This window comes from Hyperolius riggenbachi, chromosome 12 (assembly GCF_040937935.1).
Source record: "Hyperolius riggenbachi isolate aHypRig1 chromosome 12, aHypRig1.pri, whole genome shotgun sequence".
Classification (NCBI taxonomy): domain Eukaryota; kingdom Metazoa; phylum Chordata; class Amphibia; order Anura; family Hyperoliidae; genus Hyperolius; species Hyperolius riggenbachi.
The window spans coordinates 234,244,483-234,266,465 of NC_090657.1; the positions used below are offsets into that span (position 1 = coordinate 234,244,483).

General features: G+C 51.2%; 1 protein-coding gene across 2 annotated transcripts in view; it reads right to left on the minus strand.

Moving 5' to 3' along the window:
* MAP2K6 (mitogen-activated protein kinase kinase 6) overlaps positions 1 to 21,983 on the minus strand; it is a 115,801-nt gene that overhangs the window by 47,910 nt on the left and 45,908 nt on the right. For both annotated transcript variants that reach the window (XM_068264365.1, XM_068264364.1), the window contains one exon: positions 21,710 to 21,758. In XM_068264365.1, the coding sequence (XP_068120466.1) occupies positions 21,710 to 21,758 (49 nt within the window). The remainder of the gene's footprint in view (positions 1 to 21,709; positions 21,759 to 21,983) is intronic.

The window sequence follows — 21,983 nt, forward strand, 5'->3', positions numbered from 1 at the left end:
CACCAAACTGCCACTTACCCCCTACCATGCTACTCCGCAGACACCAAACTGCCACTCACACCCTACCCTGCTACTCTGCTGACACCAAACTGCCACCTACACCCCACCCTGCCTCTCTGCTGACACCAAACTGCCACCTACACCCTACCCTGCTACTCTGCTGACACCAAACTGCCACCTACATCCTACCCTGCTGTCACCAAACTGCCACTCACACCCTACCCTGCTACTCTGCTGACACCAAACTGCCACTTACCCCCTACCCTGCTACTCTGCTGACACCAAACTGCCACCTACATCCTACCCTGCTGTCACCAAACTGCCACTTACACCCTACCCTGCTGTCACCAAACTGCCACTCACACCCTACCCTGCTACTCTGCTGACACCAAACTGCCACTTACACCCTACCCTGCTACTCTGCTGACACCAAACTGCCACTTACACCCTACCCTGCTACTCTGCTGACACCAAACTGCCACCTACACCCCACCCTGCCGACACCAAACTGCCACTTACCCCCTACCCTGCTACGCTGCTGACACAAAACTGCCACCTACACTCTACCCTGCTGCTCTGCTGACACCAAACTGCCACCTACACCCCACCCTGCCACTCTGCTGACGCCAAACTGCCACTTACCCCCTACCCTGCTACTCCGCAGACACCAAACTGCCACTCACACCCTACCCTGCTACTCTGCTGACACCAAACTGCCACCTACACCCCACCCTGCCTCTCTGCTGACACCAAACTGCCACCTACACCCTACCCTGCTACTCTGCTGACACCAAACTGCCACCTACATCCTACCCTGCTGTCACCAAACTGCCACTCACACCCTACCCTGCTACTCTGCTGACACCAAACAGCCACTTACACCCTACCCTGCTACTCTGCTGACACCAAACTGCCACTTACACCCTACCCTGCTACTCTGCTGACACCAAACTGCCACCTACACCCTACCCTGCTACTCTGCTGACACCAAACTGCCACTTACACCCTACCCTGCTACTCTGCTGACACCAAACTGCCACCTACACCCTACCCTGCTACTCTGCTGACACCAAACTGCCACCTACACCCTACCCTGCTGCTCTGCTGACACCAAACTGCCACTTACACTCTACCCTGCTGCTCTGCTGACACCAAACTGCCACTTACACTCTACCCTGCTGTCACCAAACTGCCACTTACACCCTTCCCTGCTACTCTGCTGACACCAAACGGCCACTTACACCCTAGCCTGCTACTCTGCTGACACCAAACTGCCACTTACACCCTACCCTGCTACTCTGCTGACACCAAACTGCCACCTACACCCTACCCTGCTACTCTGCTGACACCAAACTGCCACTTACACCCTACCCTGCTACTCTGCTGACACCAAACTGCCACTTACACCCTACCCTGCTGACACCAAACTGCCACCTACACCCTACCCTGCTACTCTGCAGACACTAAACTGCCACCTACACCCTACCCTGCTACTCTGCAGACACCAAACTGCCACCTACACCCTACCCTGCTACTCTGCAGACACGAAACTGCCACTTACACCCTACCCTGCTACTCTGCTGACACCAAACTGCCACTTACACCCTACCCTGCTACTTTGCAGACATTAAACTGCCACCTACACCCTACCCTGCAGACACCAAACTGCCACCTACACCCTACCCTGCTACTCTGCAGACACGAAACTGCCACTTACACCCTCCCTACCCTGCTACTCTGCTGACACCAAACAGCCACTTACACCCTACCCTGCTACTCTGCTGACACCAAACTGCCACTTACACCCTACCCTGCTACTCTGCTGACACCAAACTGCCACCTACACCCTACCCTGCTGCTCTGCTGACACCAAACTGCCACCTACACCCTACCCTGCTACTCTGCTGACACCAAACTGCCACCTACACCCTACCCTGCTACTCTGCTGACACCAAACTGCCACCTACACCCTACCCTGCTGCTCTGCTGACACAAAACTGCCACTTACACTCTACCCTGCTGCTCTACTGACACCAAACTGCCACTTACACTCTACCCTGCTGTCACCAAACTGCCACTTACACTCTACCCTGCTGCTCTGCTGACACCAAACTGCCACTTACACTCTACCCTGCTGCTCTGCTGACACCAAACTGCCACTTACACTCTACCCTGCTGCTCTGCTGACACCAAACTGCCACTTACACTCTACCCTGCTGTCACCAAACTGCCACTTACACTCTACCCTGCTGCTCTGCTGACACCAAACTGCCACTTACACTCTACCCTGCTGCTCTGCTGACACCAAACTGCCACTTACACTCTACCCTGCTGTCACCAAACTGCCACTTACACCCTTCCCTGCTACTCTGCTGACACCAAACTGCCACTTACACCCTAGCCTGCTACTCTGCTGACACCAAACTGCCACTTACACCCTACCCTGCTACTCTGCAGACACCAAACTGCCACCTACACCCTACCCTGCTACTCTGCTGACACCAAACTGCCAATTACACCCTACCCTGCTACTCTGCTGACACCAAACTGCCACTTACACCCTACCCTGCTACTCTGCTGACACCAAACTACCACCTACACCCTACCCTGCTACTCTGCAGACACTAAACTGCCACCTACACCCTACCCTGCTACTCTGCAGACACCAAACTGCCACCTACACCCTACCCTGCTACTCTGCAGACACGAAACTGCCACTTACACCCTACCCTGCTACTCTGCTGACACCAAACTGCCACTTACACCCTACCCTGCTACTCTGCAGACATTAAACTGCCACCTACACCCTACCCTGCAGACACCAAACTGCCACCTACACCCTACCCTGCTACTCTGCAGACACGAAACTGCCACTTACACCCTACCCTGCTACTCTGCTGACACCAAACTGCCACTTACACCCTACCCTGCTACTCTGCTGACACCAAACTGCCACTTACACCCTACCCTGCTACTCTGCTGACACCAAACTACCACCTACACCCTACCCTGCTACTCTGCAGACACTAAACTGCCACCTACACCCTACCCTGCTACTCTGCAGACACCAAACTGCCACCTACACCCTACCCTGCTACTCTGCAGACACGAAACTGCCACTTACACCCTACCCTGCTACTCTGCTGACACCAAACTGCCACTTACACCCTACCCTGCTACTCTGCAGACATTAAACTGCCACCTACACCCTACCCTGCAGACACCAAACTGCCACCTACACCCTACCCTGCTACTCTGCAGACACGAAACTGCCACTTACACCCTACCCTGCTACTCTGCTGACACCAAACTGCCACTTACACCCTACCCTGCTACTGCCACTTACACCCTACCCTGCTAACACCAAACTGCCACTAATACCTTTCCCTGCTACTCTGCAGACACCAAACTGCCACTTACACCCTAACCTGCTTCTCCAGGGACACCAAACTGCCACTTATACCCTACCTTGCTGACACCAAACTGCCACTTATACCCTACCTTGCTGACACCAAACTGCCACTTACACCCTACCCTGCTACTCTGCTGACACCAAACTGCCACTTCTACCCTATATTGCTGACACCAAACTGCCACTTACACTCTACCCTGCTGTCACCAAACTGCCACTTACACCCTTCCCTGCTACTCTGCTGACACCAAACTGCCACTTACACCCCACCCTGCTAATCTGCTGACACCAATCTGCCACTTACCCCCTACCCTGCTACTCCGCAGACACCAAACTGCCACTCACACCCTACCCTGCTACTCTGCTGACACCAAACTGCCACCTACACCCCACCCTGCCTCTCTGCTGACACCAAACTGCCACCTACACCCTACCCTGCTACTCTGCTGACACCAAACTGCCACCTACATCCTACCCTGCTGTCACCAAACTGCCACTCACACCCTACCCTGCTACTCTGCTGACACCAAACTGCCACTTACCCCCTACCCTGCTACTCTGCTGACACCAAACTGCCACCTACATCCTACCCTGCTGTCACCAAACTGCCACTTACACCCTACCCTGCTGTCACCAAACTGCCACTCACACCCTACCCTGCTACTCTGCTGACACCAAACAGCCACTTACACCCTACCCTGCTACTCTGCTGACACCAAACTGCCACTTACACCCTACCCTGCTACTCTGCTGACACCAAACTGCCACTTACACCCTACCCTGCTACTCTGCTGACACCAAACTGCCACCTACACCCCACCCTGCCGACACCAAACTGCCACTTACCCCCTACCCTGCTACGCTGCTGACACAAAACTGCCACCTACACTCTACCCTGCTGCTCTGCTGACACCAAACTGCCACCTACACCCCACCCTGCCACTCTGCTGACGCCAAACTGCCACTTACCCCCTACCCTGCTACTCCGCAGACACCAAACTGCCACTCACACCCTACCCTGCTACTCTGCTGACACCAAACTGCCACCTACACCCCACCCTGCCTCTCTGCTGACACCAAACTGCCACCTACACCCTACCCTGCTACTCTGCTGACACCAAACTGCCACCTACATCCTACCCTGCTGTCACCAAACTGCCACTCACACCCTGCCCTGCTACTCTGCTGACACCAAACAGCCACTTACACCCTACCCTGCTACTCTGCTGACACCAAACTGCCACTTACACCCTACCCTGCTACTCTGCTGACACCAAACTGCCACCTACACCCTACCCTGCTACTCTGCTGACACCAAACTGCCACCTACACCCTACCCTGCTACTCTGCTGACACCAAACTGCCACTTACACCCTACCCTGCTACTCTGCTGACACCAAACTGCCACCTACACCCTACCCTGCTACTCTGCTGACACCAAACTGCCACCTACACCCTACCCTGCTGCTCTGCTGACACCAAACTGCCACTTACACTCTACCCTGCTGCTCTGCTGACACCAAACTGCCACTTACACTCTACCCTGCTGTCACCAAACTGCCACTTACACCCTTCCCTGCTACTCTGCTGACACCAAACGGCCACTTACACCCTAGCCTGCTACTCTGCTGACACCAAACTGCCACTTACACCCTACCCTGCTACTCTGCTGACACCAAACTGCCACCTACACCCTACCCTGCTACTCTGCTGACACCAAACTGCCACCTACACCCTACCCTGCTACTCTGCTGACACCAAACTGCCACTTACACCCTACCCTGCTACTCTGCTGACACCAAACTGCCACTTACACCCTACCCTGCTGACACCAAACTGCCACCTACACCCTACCCTGCTACTCTGCAGACACTAAACTGCCACCTACACCCTACCCTGCTACTCTGCAGACACCAAACTGCCACCTACACCCTACCCTGCTACTCTGCAGACACGAAACTGCCACTTACACCCTACCCTGCTACTCTGCTGACACCAAACTGCCACTTACACCCTACCCTGCTACTTTGCAGACATTAAACTGCCACCTACACCCTACCCTGCAGACACCAAACTGCCACCTACACCCTACCCTGCTACTCTGCAGACACGAAACTGCCACTTACACCCTACCCTGCTACTCTGCTGACACCAAACAGCCACTTACACCCTACCCTGCTACTCTGCTGACACCAAACTGCCACTTACACCCTACCCTGCTACTCTGCTGACACCAAACTGCCACCTACTCCCTACCCTGCTGCTCTGCTGACACCAAACTGCCACTTACACCCTACCCTGCTACTCTGCTGACACCAAACTGCCACCTACACCCTACCCTGCTACTCTGCTGACACCAAACTGCCACCTACACCCTACCCTGCTGCTCTGCTGACACAAAACTGCCACTTACACTCTACCCTGCTGCTCTACTGACACCAAACTGCCACTTACACTCTACCCTGCTGTCACCAAACTGCCACTTACACTCTACCCTGCTGCTCTGCTGACACCAAACTGCCACTTACACTCTACCCTGCTGCTCTGCTGACACCAAACTGCCACTTACACTCTACCCTGCTGCTCTGCTGACACCAAACTGCCACTTACACTCTACCCTGCTGTCACCAAACTGCCACTTACACTCTACCCTGCTGCTCTGCTGACACCAAACTGCCACTTACACTCTACCCTGCTGCTCTGCTGACACCAAACTGCCACTTACACTCTACCCTGCTGTCACCAAACTGCCACTTACATCCTTCCCTGCTACTCTGCTGACACCAAACTGCCACTTACACCCTAGCCTGCTACTCTGCTGACACCAAACTGCCACTTACACCCTACCCTGCTACTCTGCAGACACCAAACTGCCACCTACACCCTACCCTGCTACTCTGCTGACACCAAACTGCCACTTACACCCTACCCTGCTACTCTGCTGACACCAAACTGCCACTTACACCCTACCCTGCTACTCTGCTGACACCAAACTACCACCTACACCCTACCCTGCTACTCTGCAGACACTAAACTGCCACCTACACCCTACCCTGCTACTCTGCAGACACCAAACTGCCACCTACACCCTACCCTGCTACTCTGCAGACACGAAACTGCCACTTACACCCTACCCTGCTACTCTGCTGACACCAAACTGCCACTTACACCCTACCCTGCTACTCTGCAGACATTAAACTGCCACCTACACCCTACCCTGCAGACACCAAACTGCCACCTACACCCTACCCTGCTACTCTGCAGACACGAAACTGCCACTTACACGCTACCCTGCTACTCTGCTGACACCAAACTGCCACTTACACCCTACCCTGCTACTCTGCTGACACCAAACTGCCACTTACACCCTACCCTGCTACTCTGCTGACACCAAACTACCACCTACACCCTACCCTGCTACTCTGCAGACACTAAACTGCCACCTACACCCTACCCTGCTACTCTGCAGACACCAAACTGCCACCTACACCCTACCCTGCTACTCTGCAGACACGAAACTGCCACTTACACCCTACCCTGCTACTCTGCTGACACCAAACTGCCACTTACACCCTACCCTGCTACTCTGCAGACATTAAACTGCCACCTACACCCTACCCTGCAGACACCAAACTGCCACCTACACCCTACCCTGCTACTCTGCAGACACGAAACTGCCACTTACACCCTACCCTGCTACTCTGCTGACACCAAACTGCCACTTACACCCTACCCTGCTACTGCCACTTACACCCTACCCTGCTAACACCAAACTGCCACTAATACCTTTCCCTGCTACTCTGCAGACACCAAACTGCCACTTACACCCTAACCTGCTTCTCCAGGGACACCAAACTGCCACTTATACCCTACCTTGCTGACACCAAACTGCCACTTATACCCTACCTTGCTGACACCAAACTGCCACTTACACCCTTCCCTGCTACTCTGCTGACACCAAACTGCCACTTACACCCCACCCTGCTAATCTGCTGACACCAATCTGCCACCTACACCCTACCCTGCTGCTCTGCTGACACCAAACTGCCACTTACACTCTACCCTGCTACTCTGCAGACACCAATCTGCCACCTACACCCTACCCTGCTGCTCTGCTGACACCACACTGCCACTTAAACCCTACCCTGCTGCTCTGCAGACACCAAACTGCCACTTATACCCTACCCTGCTACCCTGCAGACACCAAACTGCCACTCACACCATACCCTGCTGACACCAAACTGCCACTTACACTCTACCCTGCTACACTGCTGACACCAAACTGCCACCCACACCTGACTTATAGGGAAACTCTAGCTTTGCTACTGTCCTGTCTGCAGAACCACAAAAGTATCCAGCCTACAGTATGGGCATAGTGCTAATCATTAAAAACGTCAGTGGGATGCTAACAATAATAACCTGCATGCAAATTTCATGCTAATTGTATGTGACTTGGAACTGGGCCAAATCAAACTCCCTTCCTGACTGGCCCAATCCCAACCATCTACAATAACCAATTTTAACGTAGTTAGTTACTTTTCAAATGTCACCATTTTGAGGGTAATCGAATTAAAATGTGAAAGTGGAGCTGAACTCTTGCACAGGGCAGAAGGAAAACATAGAGGAATGCGCCCTGTATGTATTTAGGGAGTTTAGCCTGCCTAATCCCCCTTACCTGTGACTAATCACAAGTTGTAATTTGATCTCTCAGCGGTGTCAGCTCAGGAATCTCCGTCACCATGGCAGAGCAGCTAATTTGTAAACACAGGATGTTAACAAGATGTCTGCTTCCATGAAAGCAGGAAGTAGACACACTGCAGATTTATTGCAGGATTTGTATCAGCTGTAACAGAAATGAAGACTTTTTTAAAAGGTTATTATGCTGTTGCTTATCTTTTACTGCAGAGAGGAAGTTTTGAAATCAGGTGCGCTTTCAGGTGAATAAAACTTGTATAACATATAGGAACACTGTCCATTCTTTCAATTAGATTTGAAATGTTGGTCACGGTTTCCTGGAGTCAGAGCAGCACGCATCCCTGCAGAATACGGGTGCATACACACTTCCAATTTAGATTGGCCAATCACTTGCCAATTTTAGCACCTACATTCAGTATGAGTTCGAATACTATCAGCAGATCGTGTATGTGAGCTCTCCTACTACATGGAGGTGGTCAAGTTGGCCAATCAAAATTGCATGTGTGTACGCAACCTTAGGCAGGGGTCACACTTGTTCAAATTCATTCGCGAAATAGCAAAATAAATTGGTCGCAGATGTCACGTAGCACAATGGCATCGCATTGTTTTTCGATTTATGCGAATTTGACTACAAATATTCTGCATTTATCGTTCGTAAGACAGGCCCTTTTTTTATGAGCGATTCATAATTCGATGCTAGTTAATAAGAGCGCAGAAACTCATAAAAGTATGCATTTTGTACGCAAATTCTCAAAACGATTTTGAAGTTACTTCAAGGTGCCCATACATGGTACAATTTTTCTTTTTTTTTGATTGGATAATTTAGTTTGATTATTCCGTTAGATCGAATATAAAGATTTTTCCAGCATGTCCGATCAGATTTTTCTCTAAAAAACGGGATAATTGTTCGAAGAAAAATATTTTCAACTTTCATTCGATTCGCTCATTCAGATCAAATAAACGGGAAAATTGAATGTTTTTATTGCATCGTGTATGGACACCATTAGAGGGACCTGAGCCATATTACAAAAACAAAATTGTCTACCGCCCCACCCCCTAACTGCGCACACTGTGGGGGATACAGCAGGAGTTTACTTACCTAGGGGGGCTGCTCTGAAGCCCCCTTGTCTATTTGGACGCCTCCATCTTCTCCCTGTTGCCCAGCTGCAGGTTTCGGCTGGTTATTGTACGTCATACATGCTGGGAGATGCATGCTGGGAGATGTAGTTCCCATTGATGAGGTTACAATAACCACATGAATGGGAAATACATCTCCCAGCATGCATTGCGCAGCAGCCGGGGATCGGCAATAACCAGCAGGAACCTGCAGATGTGCGACAGCGGATAAGATGAAGGCTCCTATATGAGCGTGGGGAGCTGCGGAAACCTTCCTTAGGGGGGGGGGTCAATATTTTTGTGAATAGTGCTCAGATCGCTTTAAGGCGCTCATTAACGGTGCGATTTTCAGGAAATCATAGTATTTTTTATAAGAAAAGATTGTATCGAATCAATCCACATCATTAAAGAATCCAACTTGCGATCATATCGAGAGCGGTTACGATTGTATTGATGGAAGAATCTACCTCGCCAATCGGTCATTCCTTATAAGACACCGATGGATAATGCGATTATTCAAGATCGCTCGGGACCGCCAGCTTATTTTCATACAATACGATCCGAAAAATCTGAGCTAAAATCATGCACAAAAAAATTGAGCCGATGAATAAAAAACTTTACGGTTCCCATTAACGGTACAATTTTTCCTTCAGATTCGAATGATGATAACTAATAGGAAGGCAATTATCGACTGTTCCCATTAACAAAATGATTTAAGAAGTTTTTACATTCCGATCTGATCATAAAATACAACTTTCTGATCAATATTTTTTCCTTTTCCGATCGACCCAAAAAAATTGTCTCTCATCGATCTTTGCCACAGTGCCGTTTTCTATACCATTTGGCGAAACGTCAAATCTGAAGGAAAACTTGTATCGGGAATTTTTAGATTATTTTTATGTAAATTAACTTTATTAGCAGTCATGTAAAAATCGCACTGTGAAAATTCATACGAAAATTGCACATGTAGATTCGTGTATGTGTAAAACGATTGCACGACTGATATTGCCACCTCTGTGGTGCCAGGTAACAGCCGCACTGACAGGTCCTCTTGCAGCCCCGTTTCCACAGTCTGACACAGATTAGGGCAGGTGAACTCATGACTTGTAGCAGCACATTCTCTTCCAGCCACCAACGCCAGCTGCACTAATCCCGGTCAGCTGTCACGCAGGGTGTGACATCAGCATGAGGTCAAAGGGGCGGGGCCCCAACACTCCAAGCTACAACAAGGCGCGCTGTTTGCACTGTGTGGGCGACTGATCAGTCACTGCGAGGAGGGAAACTGGAGGAAGCCGCTGAACTTCCTGCAACCTACTGAACCAGAGAAGCTGGGAACGCGACTAGATGCCTGCACCGCCCGGCCCATGCCTGGACTTCATAAAGGGGAACTCCACTAGGGTGAGATAAGGGCAATTCCCTCAGCTCAGCGCCTGTGCATTGCACCACTGAAGTGAGGGTTATAAAGGCTGAAATATTTATTTCCTTATTAAACAATCCACATTGCCTGGCTGTCCTGCTGACCCTCAGCCTCTAATACCTTTAGCCATAGACCCTGAACAAGCATGCAGATCAGGTGCTGTGACTGAAGTGTGGCTGGATTAGCTGCATGCTGGTTACAGGTGTGTGATTCAGACACTACTGCAGCCAAAGAGATCAGCAGGGCTGCTAGGCAACTGGTATGGTTTAACAGGAATTAAATATGGCAGCCTCCATATGTCCCACACTTCAGGTGTCCTTTAACTGCAAAACTCATTATAAGTGGCTTAAGAGTAAGCATGTGAAACCGTTATCCCATAGGGCTCCTAACAGACATTGTGATTATGGGAGTATATACATTCACTGCCCACCCTTGGATTAGTGGAGGTGTGGAAAATGAGTAGCAAGGACTCCTGCTCTGTGCAGGGGATTACTCCTGCAGAAAGATAGGGAAGTTCAGGGCAGTCTGTACTCCCCAATGAGAGAGTCCAGGTTTCAGCTTTGCTTAGCTTTGGAAATGCACAGCTGGCTGCAGAGGGCAAATCTAATGAAAAACTATTAAAGAGGCCCTGTAGTGTCATCTAGTAGAATGCAGTAAATTCTGCATAGTAGTAGGTAGCCCTGCCCTCCCAGTGACATCACGGCCTAGGCTAATTAGCTATGTGGAACCAGGTGCATTTTTCTATGGGTTTGGAATTCTCAGAAACAAACATTCCGCAGAGCTGCATCTGACAGGACTAAAGAGGTCACCACCTGTGATAAATTTCAGAATATAAATCGGAGTGAGGTTTTATAATGGGCAAAGATTGTCTAAATCATTTGTAAATAAATATTGTAAAAAAATAGCAATGTTATTCGTTACATTATTTTCACTGCCGTTGTTTTTCAAGTTTTTGGCAATTTTCAATCAAAGTGGGACGTCTCATTAATAAGCCCTCCGAGGCCAACTAAACCCGTAACTGCACACAGCAAACTGCAAAGCCTCGCACGGCCACTAGAGGGGGTCGCCTGTGCCGACTGACTGTGTACAGCAGTCCGTTCAGCGGATCGTGCGGAACAGATCAATTCGAATGGACAGATATGAACGGATCGATAGGTTAACACTGGATCTATTCCAATCCGCTCCCTTCCGATCCGGGAATAGAACACTTTTAGCACTAGTGTGAACCAGGCCTTACGGTCTCTAATCAGTGGCTGCCAATTAAAGGGGAACTGAAGTTATAGGTATACGGAGGCTGCCATATTTATTTCCTTTTAATCAATACCAGTTGCCTGGCAGCCCTGCTGATCTATCTGGCTGCAGTAGTATCTGAATAACACCAGAAACAAGCATGCAGCTAGTCTTGTCAGATCTGACTTTAAAGTCTAAAACACCTGATCTGCTGCATGCTTGTTCAGGGGCTATGGCTAATACGAGGCAGAGGATCAGCAGGAGGGCCTGGCAACTGGTATTGCTTAAAAGGAAATAAACAAGGCAGCCTCCATATACCTCTCTTCAGTTGTCCTTTAAGTATCACAGAGAATAGTTCATGTATTTTATCTCATTTATGCCCTCAGAAGTTGTATTCTGCCAGGAAAACTTTTATGGCTGTAATTAGCTTATCAGTGAGGTTTACTATATTCTGGGCAAGGTACAGACAGGCCTGAAGCTGCAACTTCCATGTCTAGAAATAAACTCATTCAGGAAGCAAATCAAAGCAATGAAACAGCCTGGTTATTAATAGGTTTTGCACTCTACATACACCGGTTTATCCCATCGTGTCACATGTCGCCTCGGGTACACTTTAAAATTGTGTGTGCGTGTATGAACCCCCCTATGCCTGGTACACACCATTCAACTTTCCCGTCAGATCGATGAGAAATTCGATAACATCCAGCATGTCCAATCAGCTTCAGCTCAAGAAATGGATGGATTTTGAGATCGGCGCTGCAGAAAATTGATCCCTTTCTCGATCAGAAACAGAGCAGATACACTAGAAATGATCGAACAACAGGAAATTTCCCATCGATCTGATGTGAAAATTGCATAGTGTGTACAAAGCATCAGTGTCATGGAAACTTGACCTGGATGCAGTGGCTGGCTCCGCCCCTCTCCACACACTCTGACATCACTCCCCCACCAGAACGACCATCATGATGGCTAGAAGGAGAAGTGATGTCAGAATGTTGGAGGAAAGGGGCAGAGCTGGCCACAGCATCTAGGACATGTGGCGGTCCTGATGGTGGGGTCTGTATGTAGCGTGACATTGGGGGACAATCCATTATACTAACCCTGATCAGGTAACAGACAGCGCTGTGTAAGGACATTCAGCCTCTCACCAGCGGCCACGTTTAGTGGTAACAGACAGCGCTGTGTAAGGACAGTCAGCACCTCACCAGCAGCCACGGTTAGTGGTAACAGACAGCGCTGTGTAAGGACAGTCAGCGTCTCACCAGTGGCCATGGTTAGTGATAACAGACAGCACTGTGTAAGGACATTCAGCCTCTCACCAGCAGCCACGTTTAGTGGTAACAGACAGCACTGTGTAAGGACAGTCAGCGTCTCACCAGTGACCACGTTTAGTGGTAACAGACAGCGCTGTGTAAGGACAGTCAGCATCTCACCAGTGGCCACGTTTAGTGGTAACAGACAGTGCTGTGTAAGGACAGTCAGCGTCTCACCAGCAGCCACGTTTAGTGGTAACAGACAGCGCTGTGTAAGGACAGTCAGCGTCTCACCAGCAGCCACGTTTAGTGGTAACAGACAGCGCTGCGTAAGGACAGTCAGCGTCTCACCAGTGACCACGTTTAGTGGTAACAGACAGCGCTGTGTAAGGACAGTTAGCATCTCACCAGCAGCCACGTTTAGTGGTAACAGACAGCGCTGCGTAAGGACAGTCAGCATCTCACCAGCGGCCACATTTGGTGGTAACAGACAGTGCTGTGTAAGGACAGTCAGCGTCTCACCAGCGGGCACGTTTAGTGGTAACAGACAGTGCTGTGTAAGGACAGTCAGCATCCCACCAGCAGCCACGTTTAGTGGTAACAGACAGCGCTGTGTAAGGACATTCAGCCTCTCACCAGCGGCCACGTTTAGTGGTAACAGACAGCACTGTGTAAGGACATTCAGCACCTCACCAGTGGCCATGGTTAGTGATAACAGACAGCACTGTGTAAGGACATTCAGCCTCTCACCAGCAGCCACGGTTAGTGGTAACAGACAGCGCTGTGTAAGGACAGTCAGCGTCTCACCAGTGGCCATGGTTAGTGATAACAGACAGCACTGTGTAAGGACATTCAGCCTCTCACCAGCAGCCACGTTTAGTGGTAACAGACAGCGCTGTGTAAGGACAGTCAGCACCTCACCAGCAGCCACGGTTAGTGGTAACAGACAGCGCTGTGTAAGGATAGTCAGCATCTCACCAGCAGCCACGTTTAGTGGTAACAGACAGTGCTGTGTAAGGACAGTCAGCGTCTCACCAGCAGCTAGGTTTAGTGGTAACAGACAGCGCTGTGTAAGGACAGTCAGCGTCTCACTAGCGGCCACGTTTAGTGGTAACAGACAGCGCTGTGTAAGGACAGTCAGCACCGCACCAGCAGCCACGGTTAGTGGTAACAGACAGCGCTGTGTAAGGACAGTCAGCGTCTCACCAGCGGCCACGTTTAGTGGTAACAGACAGCGCTGTGTAAGGACAGTCAGCATCTCACCAGCGGCCACGTTTAGTGGTAACAGACAGCGCTGTGTAAGGACAGTCAGCATCTCACCAGCGGCCACGTTTAGTGGTAACAGACAGCGCTGTGTAAGGACAGTCAGCGTCTCACCAGCGGCCACGTTTAGTGGTAACAGAGAGCGCTGTGTAAGGACAGTCAGCGTCTCACCAGCGGCCACGTTTAGTGGTAACAGAGAGCGCTGTGTAAGGACAGTCAGCATCTCACCAGCGGCCACGTTTAGTGGTAACAGACAGCGCTGTGTAAGGACAGTCAGCATCTCACCAGCGGCCACGTTTAGTGGTAACAGACAGCGCTGTGTAAGGACAGTCAGCATCTCACCAGCGGCCACGTTTAGTGGTAACAGACAGCGCTGTGTAAGGACAGTCAGCGTCTCACCAGCGGCCACGTTTAGTGGTAACAGACAGCGCTGTGTAAGGACAGTCAGCATCTCACCAGCGAACACGTTTAGTGGTAACAGACAGTGCTGTGTAGGGACAGTCAGCGTCTCACCAGCGGCCACGTTTAGTGGTAACAGACAGCGCTGTGTAAGGACAGTCAGCATCTCACCAGCGAACACGTTTAGTGGTAATAGACAGTGCTGTGTAAGGACAGTCAGCATCTCACCAGCAGCCACGTTTAGTGGTAACAGACAGCGCTGTGTAGGGACAGTCAGCATCTCACCGGCAGCCACGTTTAGTGGTAACAGTCAGCGCTGTGTAAGGACAGTCAGCGTCTCACCAGCGGCCACGTTTAGTGGTAACAGACAGCGCTGTGTAGGGACAGTCAGCGTCTCACCAGCGGCCACGTTTAGTGGTAACAGACAGCGCTGTGTAAGGACAATCAGCATCTAACCAGCGGCCACGTTTAGTGGTAACAGACAGTGCTGTGTAAGGACAGTCAGCATCTCACCAGCGGCCACGTTTAGTGGTAACAGACAGCGCTGTGTAAGGACAGTCAGCATCTCACCAGCAGCCACGTTTAGTGATAACAGACAGCGCTGTGTAAGGACTGTCAGCATCTCACCAGCGGCCACGTTTAGTGGTAACAGACAGCACTGTGTAAGGACAGTCAGCATCTCACCAGCGGCCATGTTTAGTAGTAACAGACAGTGCTGTGTAAGGACAGTCAACATCTCACCGGCAGCCACGTTTAGTGGTAACAGACAGCACTGTGTAAGGACAGTCAGCATCTCACCAGCAGCCACGTTTAGTGGTAACACACAGTGCTGTGTAGGGACAGTCAGCGTCTCACCAGCAGCCACGTTTAGTGGTAACAGACAGCGCTGTGTAAGGACAGTCAGCATCTCACCAGCAGCCACGTTTAGTGGTAACAGACAGCACTGTGTAAGGACAGTCAGCATCTCACCAGCGGCCAGGTTTAGTGGTAACAGACAGCGCTATGTAAGGACAGTCAGCATCTCACCAGCGGCCACGTTTAGTGGTAACAGACAGCACTGTGTAGGGACAGTCAGCGTCTCACCAGCTGCCACGTTTAGTGGTAACAGACAGCGCTGTGTAAGGACAGTCAGCATCTCACCAGCGGCCACGGTTAGTGGTAACAGACAGCGCTGTGTAAGGACAGTCAGCATCTCACCAGCGGCCACGTTTAGTGGTAACAGACAGCGCTATGTAAGGACAGTCAGCGTCTCACCAGCAGCCACGTTTAGTGGTAACACACAGTGCTGTGTAGGGACAGTCAGCGTCTCACCAGCAGCCACGTTTAGTGGTAACAGACAGCGCTGTGTAAGGACAGTCAGCATCTCACCAGCAGCCACGTTTAGTGGTAACAGACAGCACTGTGTAATGACAGTCAGCATCTCAGCAGCGGCCACGTTTAGTGGTAACAGACAGCACTGTGTAGGGGCAGTCAGCATCTCACCAGCGGCCACGTTTAGTGGTAACAGACAGCGCTGTGTAAGGACAGTCAGCGTCTCACCAGCGGCCACGTTTAGTGGTAACAGACAGCACTGTGTAGGGGCAGTCAGCATCTCACCAGCGGCCACGTTTAGTGGCAACAGACAGCGCTGTGTAAGGACAGTCAGCATCTCACCAGCAGCCACGTTTAGTGGTAACAGACAGTGCTGTGTAAGGACAGTCAGCATCTCACCAGCGGCCACGTTTAGTGGTAACAGACAGCGCTGTGTAAGGACAGTCAGCATCTCACCAGCGGCCACGTTTAGTGTTAACAGACAGCACTGTGTAGGGACAGTCAGCGTCTCACCAGCTGCCACGTTTAGTGGTAACAGACAGCGCTGTGTAAGGACAGTCAGCATCTCACCAGCTGCCACGTTTAGTGGTAACAGACAGCGCTGTGTAAGGACAGTCAGCATCTCACCAGTGGCCACGTTTAGTGGTAACAGTCAGCGCTGTGTAAGGACAGTCACCATCTCACCAGCAGCTACGTTTAGTGGTAACAGACAGCGCTGTGTAAGGACAGTCAGCATCTCACCAGTGGCCACGTTTAGTGGTAACAGTCAGCGCTGTGTAAGGACAGTCAGCATCTCAGCAGCAGCCACGTTTAGTGGTAACAGACAGCGCTGTGTAAGGACAGTCAGCATCTCACCAGCTGCCACGTTTAGTGGTAACAGACAGCGCTGTGTAAGGACAGTCAGCATCTCACCAGTGGCCACGTTTAGTGGTAACAGTCAGCGCTGTGTAAGGACAGTCAGCATCTCACCAGCAGCCACGTTTAGTAGTAACAGACAGCGCTGTGTAAGGACAGTCAGCATCTCACCAGCAGCTACATTTAGTGGTAACAGACAGCACTGTGTAAGGACAGTCAGCGTCTCACCAGCAGCCACGTTTAGTGGTAACAGACAGCACTGTGTAAGGACAGTCAGCGTCTCACCAGCGGCCACGTTTAGTGGTAACAGACAGTGCTGTGTAAGGACAGTCAGCATCTCACCAGCAGCCACGTTTAGTGGTAACAGACAGCACTGTGTAAGGACAGTCAGCGTCTCACCAGCAGCCACGTTTAGTGGTAACAGACAGCGCTGCGTAAGGACAGTCAGCGTCTCACCAGCAGCCACGTTTAGTGGTAACAGACAGCACTGTGTAAGGACAGTCAGCGTCTCACCAGTGGCCACGTTTATTGGTAACAGACAGCACTGTGTAAGGACAGTCAGCATCTCACCAGTGGCCACGTTTAGTGGTAACAGACAGCGCTGTGTAAGGACAGTCAGCATCTCACCAGCAGCTACGTTTAGTGGTAACAGACAGCGCTGTGTAAGGACAGTCAGCGTCTCACCAGCAGCCACGTTTAGTGGTAACAGACAGCGCTGTGTAAGGACAGTCAGCGTCTCACCAGTGACCACGTTTAGTGGTAACAGACAGCGCTGTGTAAGGACAGTCAACATCTCACCGGCAGCCACGTTTAATGGTAACAGACAGCGCTGTGTCAGGACAGTCAGCATCTCACCAGCAGCCACGTTTAGTGGTAACAGACAGTGCTGTGTAAGGACAGTCAGCATCTCACCAGCGGCCACGTTTAGTGGTAACAGACAGCGCTGTGTAAGGACAGTCAGCATCTCACCAGCAGCTACGTTTAGTGGTAACAGAAAGCGCTGTGTAAGGACAGTCAGCGTCTCACCAGCAGCCACGTTTAGTGGTAACAGACAGCGCTGTGTAAGGACAGTCAGCGTCTCACCAGTGACCACGTTTAGTGGTAACAGACAGCGCTGTGTAAGGACAGTCAGCGTCTCACCAGTGGCCATGGTTAGTGATAACAGACAGCGCTGTGTAAGGACAGTCAGCATCTCACCGGCAGCCACGTTTAGTGGTAACAGACAGCACTGTGTAAGGACAGTCAGCGTCTCACCAGCGGCCACGTTTAGTGGTAACAGACAGCGCTGTGTAAGGACAGTCAGCGTCTCACCAGTGGCCATGGTTAGTGATAACAGACAGCGCTGTGTAAGGACAGTCAGCATCTCACCAGCAGCCACGTTTAGTGGTAACAGACAGCGCTGTGTAAGGACAGTCAGCATCTCACCAGCGGCCACGTTTAGTGGTAACAGCACTGTGTAAGGACAGTCAGCATCTCACCAGTGGCCACGTTTAGTGGTAACAGCACTGTGTAAGGACAGTCAGCATCTCACCAGCGGCCACGTTTAGTGATAGACAGTGCTGCGTAAAAACAGTCAGCATCTCACCAGCGGCCACGTTTAGCTGTAACAGACAGCACTGTGTAAGGACAGTCAGCGTCTCACCAGTGGCCACGTTTATTGGTAACAGACAGCACTGTGTAAGGACAGTCAGCATCTCACCAGTGGCCACGTTTAGTGGTAACAGACAGCGCTGTGTAAGGACAGTCAGCATCTCACCAGCAGCTACGTTTAGTGGTAACAGACAGCGCTGTGTAAGGACAGTCAGCGTCTCACCAGCAGCCACGTTTAGTGGTAACAGACAGCGCTGTGTAAGGACAGTCAGCGTCTCACCAGTGACCACGTTTAGTGGTAACAGACAGCGCTGTGTAAGGACAGTCAACATCTCACCGGCAGCCACGTTTAGTGGTAACAGACAGCGCTGTGTAAGGACAGTCAGCGTCTCACCAGTGGCCATGGTTAGTGATAACAGACAGCGCTGTGTAAGGACAGTCAGCATCTCACCAGCAGCCACGTTTAGTGGTAACAGACAGTGCTGTGTAAGGACAGTCAGCATCTCACCAGCGGCCACGTTTAGTGGTAACAGACAGCGCTGTGTAAGGACAGTCAGCATCTCACCAGTGGCCACGTTTAGTGGTAACAGCACTGTGTAAGGACAGTCAGCATCTCACCAGCAGCTACGTTTAGTGGTAACAGACAGCGCTGTGTAAGGACAGTCAGCGTCTCACCAGCAGCCACGTTTAGTGGTAACAGACAGCGCTGTGTAAGGACAGTCAGCATCTCACCAGCAGCTACGTTTAGTGGTAACAGACAGCGCTGTGTAAGGACAGTCAGCGTCTCACCAGTGACCACGTTTAGTGGTAACAGACAGCGCTGTGTAAGGACAGTCAACATCTCACCGGCAGCCACGTTTAGTGGTAACAGACAGCACTGTGTAAGGACAGTCAGCATCTCACCAGTGGCCACGTTTAGTGGTAACACACAGTGCTGTGTAGGGACAGTCAGCGTCTCACCAGCGGCCACGTTTAGTGATAACAGACAGCGATGTGTAAGGAGAGTCAGCATCTCACCAGCAGCCACGTTTAGTGGTAACAGACAGCACTGTGTAAGGACAGTCAGCATCTCACCAGTGGCCACGTTTAGTGGTAACAGACAGCGCTGTGTAAGGACAGTCAGCATCTCACCAGCAGCCACGTTTAGTGGTAACAGACAGTGCTGTGTAGGGATAGTCAGCATCTCACCAGCGGCCGCGTTTAGTGGTAACAGACAGCACTGTGTAAGGACAGTCAGCATCTCACCAGTGGCCACGTTTAGTGGTAACAGACAGCACTGTGTAAGGACAGTCAGCGTCTCACCAGCAGCCACGTTTAGTGGTAACAGACAGTGCTGTGTAAGGACAGTCAGCATCTCACCAGCGGCCACGTTTAGTGGTAACAGACAGCGCTGTGTAAGGACAGTCAGCATCTCAGCAGCAGCCACGTTTAGTGGTAACAGACAGTGCTGTGTAAGGACAGTCAGCATCTCACCAGCAGCCACGGTTAGTGGTAACAGACAGCGCTGTGTAAGGACAGTCAGCATCTCACCAGCGGCCACGTTTAGTGGTAACAGACAGCGCTGTGTAAGGACAGTCAGCATCTCACCAGCAGCCACGTTTAGTGGTAACAGACAGCGCTGTGTAAGGACAGTCAGCATCTCACCAGCGACCACGTTTAGTGGTAACAGACAGCGCTGTGTAAGGGCAGTCAGCATCTCACCAGTGGCCACGTTTAGTGGTAACAGACAGCGCTGTGTAAGGACAGTCAGCATCTCACCAGCGGCCACGTTTAGTGGTAAGAGACAGCGCTGTGTAAGGGCAGTCAGCATCTCACTAGTGGCCACGTTTAGTGGTAACAGACAGCACTGTGTAAGGACAGTCAGCATCTCACCAGTGGCCACGTTTAGTGGTAACAGACAGCACTGTGTAAGGACAGTCAGCGTCTCACCAGCAGCCACGTTTAGTGGTAACAGACAGCGCTGTGTAAGGACAGTCAGCGTCTCACCAGTGACCACGTTTAGTGGTAACAGACAGCGCTGTGTAAGGACAGTCAGCATCTCACCAGCGGCCACGTTTAGTGGTAACAGACAGCGCTGTGTAAGGACAGTCAGCATCTCACCAGCAGCCACGTTTAGTGGTAACAGACAGCGCTGTGTAAGGACAGTCAGCATCTCACCAGCGACCACGTTTAGTGGTAACAGACAGCGCTGTGTAAGGGCAGTCAGCATCTCACCAGTGGCCACGTTTAGTGGTAACAGACAGCGCTGTGTAAGGACAGTCAGCATCTCACCAGCGGCCACGTTTAGTGGTAAGAGACAGCGCTGTGTAAGGGCAGTCAGCATCTCACTAGTGGCCACGTTTAGTGGTAACAGACAGCACTGTGTAAGGACAGTCAGCATCTCACCAGTGGCCACGTTTAGTGGTAACAGACAGCACTGTGTAAGGACAGTCAGCGTCTCACCAGCAGCCACGTTTAGTGGTAACAGACAGCGCTGTGTAAGGACAGTCAGCGTCTCACCAGTGACCACGTTTAGTGGTAACAGACAGCGCTGTGTAAGGACAGTCAGCATCTCACCAGCAGCCACGTTTAGTGGTAACAGACAGTGCTATGTAAGGACAGTCAGCATCTCACCAGCGGCCACGTTTAGTGGTAAGAGACAGCGCTGTGTAAGGGCAGTCAGCATCTCACCAGTGGCCACGTTTAGTGGTAACAGACATCACTGTGTAAGGACAGTCAGCATCTCACCAGTGGCCACGTTTAGTGGTAACAGACAGCACTGTGTAAGGACAGTCAGCGTCTCACCAGCAGCCACGTTTAGTGGTAACAGACAGCGCTGTGTAAGGACAGTCAGCGTCTCACCAGTGACCACGTTTAGTGGTAACAGACAGCGCTGTGTAAGGACAGTCAGCGTCTCACCAGTGACCACGTTTAGTGGTAACAGACAGCGCTGTGTAAGGACAGTCAGCGTCTCACCAGCTGCCACGTTTAGTGGTAACAGACAGCGCTGTGTAAGGACAGTCAGCACCTCACCAGTGGCCACGTTTAGTGGTAACAGACAGCGCTGTGTAAGGACAGTCAGCGTCTCACCAGCGGCCACGTTTAGTGTCTCTGAAGAGCAACCTTACTTATTCAAGAGATAGAGCTTTTCTCGTAGAATATAAAAAATACTATATAATAAAAGGGTACCTTTTCTCCGATGAGAAGGCATGCTTTTGAGTCCAGATCCCGCGGCGGCCTGCGGAGAAGACAGAAAGAAGTGTTAATGATATGGATGGCTCCGCCTATCGTCCTGGAGCGATGCATCATGGGTGTTCTCAAGGAAGTGAGGTCAATGGTGTAGTTTTCTTGAGCAGCTGTGCTCCAGGAACAGTACTGATGAGCAGCCAGCCTCCAGCAGGGGGCAGCAGCGGGACACAGGCAGCAGAACCTGCTGGAGTGTCAGGAATGTAACAGCTGGGGA